Source organism: Galeopterus variegatus, unplaced genomic scaffold, assembly GCF_000696425.1.
Source record: "Galeopterus variegatus unplaced genomic scaffold, G_variegatus-3.0.2 Scaffold2989, whole genome shotgun sequence".
Lineage (NCBI taxonomy): Eukaryota > Metazoa > Chordata > Mammalia > Dermoptera > Cynocephalidae > Galeopterus > Galeopterus variegatus.
This window is the reverse complement of record NW_007729100.1, coordinates 66,342-73,314: the sequence shown is the minus strand read 5'-3', so window position 1 is coordinate 73,314 and position 6,973 is coordinate 66,342. Positions and strand designations below refer to the sequence as shown.

Genomic DNA, 6,973 nt, shown 5'->3' with positions numbered 1-6,973 from the left:
CACACGGAAAAAGACAAAAGACAAAAGACAAAAGACAAAAAAAAAAAAAAGTTCTAAATAGCCTTGTGAAATCTTTCTACATCCTAAAAAAACTGTTCACATTTTCTCTCTAGGAAGGTGTCAACTGAATGCACATTTATCCCATCATAAGGAAAACTCACTAATCCAATAGGTAACATTTACATGTGAGTGATATAAACTGTTATGGCTCTAATTGTAACATAAAAACAGGGGAAAGTAAAGAAATTCACAGGAGGAAAAACACACTCTTGGGGGACATGGTGCTCAATCAATCCCATTGAAAAGAGGTTGGTTTCTCTTGTCTCCCTCCCATTCACAGAAGATACTCTCAGATGATGTTTCACAAAGTACTTTCCCTACACTTTTGTTAAAGTCTCTGTCTCCTGTCATATTCAAGATATATGACAACACATTTAGCCACCTTCTTGCCATCTGTTGAGGACTCTTACTTCCCGATTTTAGTTAGGAGGCAAACTTCCTAACTCATTGATGGGTAAATCTCAGAGCCAGAACTCTGCTGGCTGATAACCCTCTGTTTAGAAGTGTAGAGCTTAATGGGATGGCATCTTGACATCATCATTATCTCAGAGGACAGAGGACAAAAGCACATTGCCATGGCAGATTTGCCACAGTTTCATTCAGTCTGGCAGTTTGGCTTAGTTTCAAAAACACAGTGAAATGATGAGTATTTGAAACAGAACGTCAGGAAAGCACAGCCCTCAGCAGAATGTCCAGGGCTGCCCGAGATGGCTTCAGAGGAAGGCAGCATATGTCATCCCTGCATCCTTGGCAGGAGCAACTCAAACAGCATTTGCCCTAAAGACTTTCTTCCTCTCCTTTCAAGGTCATGTCGCAGCTGTCAACAGGAGGACATTCTGACATATCCATCATCCACAGACAGGGAGAGACCGAAGTGGTGAAGAAAGCAGTCTGCTAAATAAAGCAGTTCCTAACATAACAACCACAAAATTGGAAAACAGAAAGGAGTAAAAACACAGCGTAAGGGATCCAATGTTTTTATCCCCAAGAAGGCTTTTGAGTGTTTCCTCCCATGTTGTAAAGAATTGAGTCTACCAGATTTTTTTTTTAAATTTTGCCATTTCAAAATTAACCAAAGCACACATAAAAATGCTAATTTCTGTTCATAACGTAATAATCAATGTCGTTACGTTGGGTTGGTACAATTACACCCTAAAGCAAAGAAATTCAGTGTTTTTTCTGGACATCATTATTTTTGGTAAATACATTTACTTTGGGGGTTTTAGAAAATACTAAAAAATAGCTCATGGATCTCCATGATTACCTTTAGGACCCCAAGGTCAGAGGTCAGTGCAGGTAGTCTGTCCTGAAAAGATCAAGAAGATAAAGATTTTTGATTATTTTTATTGGAATGTAACTGATTGTACATATCTGTGGGACATGGCATTGAATATCAATACCTGTGTGTAATATGTGATGCTTAAATCAGGATAATTAGTATATTCAGCATTACACAATGCAATCATTTTTTGTGGGCCTTTACCAATATCTTACTAACACCCCCCCACTCAGTGGTCTCAGTTTTGTTCTCTCCTTTTGAAAGAACATAAAGATTTCTGAAGTCCCAATTAACTGAATGCTCATTTCCACAAACCCATGTTTGAGCCTTGCACTAGCTTTTGACTAACCTTTCCCTCAAGCTAAGAGATTTTAGACTTGGATTCTAGAAACTACCCACAGATTTCTTCAAAATGTCTCAGTTGGTTTTCAACAAGCTACGGACCCTCACTTAATGGTAAGCTATCACATCAAGTGGTAGGTTTTGTTGTTGTTGTTGTTGTTTTTACAGCTTTCCGTCTGGTAATAATTACCTACCTCTGCAGACTGAGCAAGAGTGAGCTCATAATGTAAAGATTTTTCTCCTTCAGAGATGATACCCTTACGCTCTTCACTGACTTTCAGCTGGATCCCATTTCTTGAAAAAAACAAGAACAGCTGTTCAGTCTAGTTACGTGTGTCTCCAACATTATGTCTGAAGTCATCACTATCGGGTTCATTTATTGCTAACCAGTTAGCACCCATGTGTGCCAAAGATTGTATAAGGTGCTTGGGAACACAGAGAGAAGAAAGCAAGCCCCTCCAGGAGCTGTACAAATGAGCCCTCTAGGAGATCACAAACAACTAGGACACACATAAAAAAAAATTGAAGGCAACGGCTAAAAATAAGAAAATTACACTAGTAATCTAGATTTCTGGCTCTTCTTCCGAAATCAGTAGATATGGCCACACCAGGTCCACACAGTCTTGATGCAACAAATAGCTGGAGTAAGCAGAGTAGCCCCCTCTGTATTTATACGGATAATGCACTTTTCTCATTTTCCAGCCACATGACGTAGGTGTGTGCACTTATTCCATTGGCTCTACACATTTTTGTCATCTGAATGGCTCCTGTGGATCTTGGACTAGCATTCAGAATCATTCAGAAACAAATGATTGTAATATGGGATGATGTGTGTTAGGAAACAGGAAAGAACGTGCCACACTTGCATTCAAAAGGATTACTTAATCTCAAGGCAAGGGAAAAGTAAGGGAGGGTCAGCACAATGGACTGAACATTTGTGCCCCCCACCAAAAAAAGTTCTTATGTTGAAATCCTAACCCCAATATGATAATATTAGGAGGTGCGGCCTATGGGAGGTCATGACAGTAGAGCCCTCCTGGGTGGGATTAGTATCCTTATAAAAAGACACCAGAGATTTAGCTAGCTCTCTTTCTTCCATGTGAAGATACAAGAAGTCTGGAACCTGGGAGAGGGCCCTCACCAGAACCCACCCCTGATCTTGGACTTCCAGTCTTCAGCCCTGTGAGAAATAAACATTTGTTGTTGAAGCCACCAGTCTATGGTATTCTGTAACAGCAGCCCAAGCTGAGTAAGACAGTCAGGGCGAGTCATAGAAAACTCGAAAAGGAGTTCTCATGGACAAAAGTAGAGAAAATATCACGTATAAGGTACAGAAGAATAAAATGTGGCCATGCAAAGATCTGTAGTAGCTCGGCTGGCCAGTAGCGTAGGGTAGAGGCACAGGAGAGGAGGCCGGCAAGGGTTGCTCTGTACTTACACGATGAGCTCTTGCTGCAGGTGCTGTAACTCATGAGCCAGTTTATTTTTCTCCCCTCGTAAATTCTGGAATCACACACAACGTTAGGCTATACATATTACTCTTGTGGGTATGCTTGACTACACCACTTTGAAAGCTATGAGATTATGGCATACCTCTATAATGCTTCCATATTCTACAATGGTTGACTTAAGTTCTTCTATACTTAAGTCCTTCTGAAAAGTAGGAGAGAGAACAGCAAGAAGTTAATGGGCCCACCAAATCAAATTTATCAGACTATCAATATGAGCCATAAAAGAACTGTAAATGCCCAATTATGAGATGTTTTACCAATCTCCCCATTTGAAAACTGAACCAATTAGTACTCATGATTAAAAACACATAAGAAGTGTGGGACAAGGCAGCTATATCTAAGTGGTGTCAAGTTCTGTGTTTGGTCAAATGGAATCAAATCCTAAAAGTTGATTCTTAAGCCCAAATCAAAGTTATAATTATTATCATGATGAACTTAAGGAAAAAAACCCAAACACAAATCAGTCTTTACTTGCAAATGACCAGTGAATTATTAAGGCATCCAATTTTATCAAGTTCAAATAATACCTCTGTTAAAATCCTCATTTTATACTACAAGACCAGAAAGTCCAGGTAGTGAGTGCCTGATCTATCATTTTACCCCGTGACTGGCATGGTGCCTGGCACACGGGAGGTGCTCAGTGAATAGCTAATGAGTGCTGGGCACCAGTGCAGAAGGTGGAAAGGCCAGAGATGTGGAAGAACTGAGCAGCCACCACTAATACAATATCATTACGCAGCGACAGAGAACACCCCGATGAAGAGAGAAAGTTAGTACAGCATTCAGTACTTCAGTCAAAGCCACACGCTATACATATCTCCTTTGAAACTTCATAATGTGCAGGAAAAGGAAAAGCGTGGCAAATATTGCTCCTTCTCTACTTCCCTGTCTTGGACTGTGGAAGTTTATTAACTTAGGCTATGTTCCTCCTGGGTCTCTTAAAGTCACTGTAACCAGCATCTCTGTAGCCAGCATCCCTTAGTACCAGATAGGCTGCGATCACAGACTATATGCATAAATAGAATGATATCTATGTAGGTATCAACCCGTCAAATTAGGTGGCAAATAATTTGGAGATATTTTCTTCTTTCCTAAAATGAATGGCTGCATACTCATTTGTATCATTATAAATGAAAACTGCATCACAGTGTCTAGCCGATGACTGGTAGATTCTCACACTAACATTCGCTGCACATCTGACCACCAGCAGAACTTTGGGAAGATATGTTCAAACTTATCTCAGATGGAGAAGCAGCCAGTATTCTTCACGCAGAACAACATTTTTGAGAAGTGCTATAAAGGAAAGTCTTGTGACATAATAGAATCAGATCTTAACAGGGGTGAAGTGACACCAGTGACCACCTCCTTTATGACTGGAGAGAGCTAGCCAATCCCACAGGCCTTCACGAGAAGGAACAGTACTAACCTTCTGCAAACTTGCATCTTTATTAAGCAAAGTATTCTCATATGTTTGTAATTGCATCTGAAAAGAAAGAAATTTAGGGAAGGCTGTTGGGACATTCCTTTGTAAAAGGACAATGCCATAAAATCATTCCAGTAATGGAGATGTGTTTCTGAAGCACCTTTAACGTGCACATGTTCTTGACTTTACAGAACACTTTTACATCCAGCCCCACAATAACCCTAGAGGCAGGGATCACTGCCCTGACTTTACCAGTGAGAAAACGAGCTCAGCACTATTCAGAGACTTGCCCAATGTCACACGCAGTCAGTGACAGCTGAGACTAAGATGTGAGTCTACAGATCCAGACAAGTGCCCTTCACACTATTCCACATTGTTGTAATAAGAGAACGAACAGAGTAGTCACATTTTTGGTAAAAATGAATATCTAGGTAGGACACGAATATAGATTCCAGAAGGACACACAGAGGACTCTCTTTTTAAAGGCAGTTAAAAAATGTTCAAGGTTTCTTTTAGCAAAGTGAATATTAAGGATATATCAGTGTATTCAAAGCAAAAGCAAACTTGTAGGCATACACTTCTAAGTATCATAGATTTGATAAATATATATATTGACTAAATTGAGAATGTGGAAAAATAATTAGCATAGTCAGAAGCAGAATCATCACAATAATCATATACATCAGATATCTCTCTATATTTCTAAAGGTACCTCACATCATCACAGTTTCCAACAAGCTTGTAGACAGAGCAGGTAGAACTATCACACCCACTTAGCAGATGAGAAAACTGAGAAAAAGTTTGCCAGGGGTTATAAAGCTTTTAAGTAGAGAAGATGGGATCATGCCTTCTGGTTCTGTTTTTTTGGTTTCCCCCCCACTCCCCGCCAGCGGCTGGCCGGTTCAGGGATATAAACCCATGACCTTGGTGTTACAAAGCTGCGCTCTAACCAACTAAGTTAACCGGCCAGCCCCTAGGCTCTTTTCACTAGTTTATCACAGATGTGTTTTCCAAAGACAGCCATTCCTAGTATAGACTTGATTTTAATGTCTAAATTATAACTGCTGTAATATATGTATATATACACACGTGAAATTCTGGTTTATGCTAGGCAACTTAACAATTCCACATATATGCATAAAATTTAAACACATCATTTCAGACATATACAACAAAATATTGCTCAAATAAACCATTAGAGATGACAATAAGGATGACACAAATTTGTTAATTTAGTGATAGTTGTCTTTTGTTTCCTGATAAGAATGTATGGCAGATAGTGAAAATATGTACCAAATATAGACTTTTTAGATACAATACAAAGAACATTTTGTAAGAACATTCCTTAGTTTAATTGATAGATTTTTTTTTTCCTATCTCTCCTCATTTTCAGCATTAAGAAGATACAATATCTGAAATCTTTCCTGATTTAGGGTTTTACAAAATCAGGTGTTGTTAAATTAGAAATCACTGTTAAAAGATAAAAAGAGTTTGCAAGCATATAGAGAAATTTGAACCCTCATACACTCCTGGTGGCATGTAAAATGGTGAGCCACTTTGGAAAACATTCTGGAAGTTCCTCATAAGGTTAAACATAGGATCATCATATGACCCAGTAATTCCACTCCTAGGTATATACCCAAGAGAAATTAAAACATGTACACATAAAAGCTTGTATACAAATGTTCATGGGAGCATATTATTCATAATAACCAAAAAATGGCAAGCCCAAAATGTGGTATATCTATACAATGGAATATTTTCTGCAATAGAAAGAAGTGAAGTACTCTGGCCCAGGCACACCACACCAGCACCTTGGGGCCTGCCCAGGGACCCGAGGCATGGAAAAGGGGAATGGACTTCCCTCCCACAACCAGGCGCACCAAGCCAGTGCCTCAGGGCCCACCCATGGTCCTGGGGTATGGAGAAGAAGACCGGACCACCCTCCCACAACCAGGCACACCACACCAGCACCTTGGGGCCTGCCCAGGAACCCGAGGCAAGGAGAAGGGGAATGGACCTCTCTCCCACAACCAGGCACACCATGCCAGCACCTTGGGGCCCACCTAGTGACCTGGGGTATAGAGTCGAGGACTAAACCTCTCTCCCACAACCAGGCACATGGCGCCAGCCTGCCCAGGGACCAGAGGCATGGAGAAGGAGACCAAACATACCCCACAACCAGGCACACCATGCCAGTGCCAAGGAGCATGCCAAAAACAGCACCTCCACGTGGGAGGCCCACCACAAACACCACAATAACCATGGCTGCTGCAAAAGCAGCTAGACACCACAACTGCCACACAGATGGTTTGCCAACCATTGGAGTGCATTCACACAAGAGTCACCAGCAGAGAC

The 6,973-nt window shown here is 40.7% G+C and overlaps 1 protein-coding gene across 1 annotated transcript in view; it reads right to left on the bottom strand.

Moving 5' to 3' along the window:
* Window positions 1-6,973, bottom strand: part of LOC103599503 (lymphoid-restricted membrane protein-like) — a 66,991-nt gene that overhangs the window by 28,732 nt on the left and 31,286 nt on the right. The window contains exons 10-13 of the mRNA XM_008583651.1: window positions 4,619-4,675; window positions 3,275-3,334; window positions 3,120-3,184; window positions 1,876-1,975 (exon numbers count right to left, since the gene is read on the bottom strand). Coding sequence (XP_008581873.1) covers window positions 1,876-1,975; window positions 3,120-3,184; window positions 3,275-3,334; window positions 4,619-4,675 — 282 coding nt within the window. The remainder of the gene's footprint in view (window positions 1-1,875; window positions 1,976-3,119; window positions 3,185-3,274; window positions 3,335-4,618; window positions 4,676-6,973) is intronic.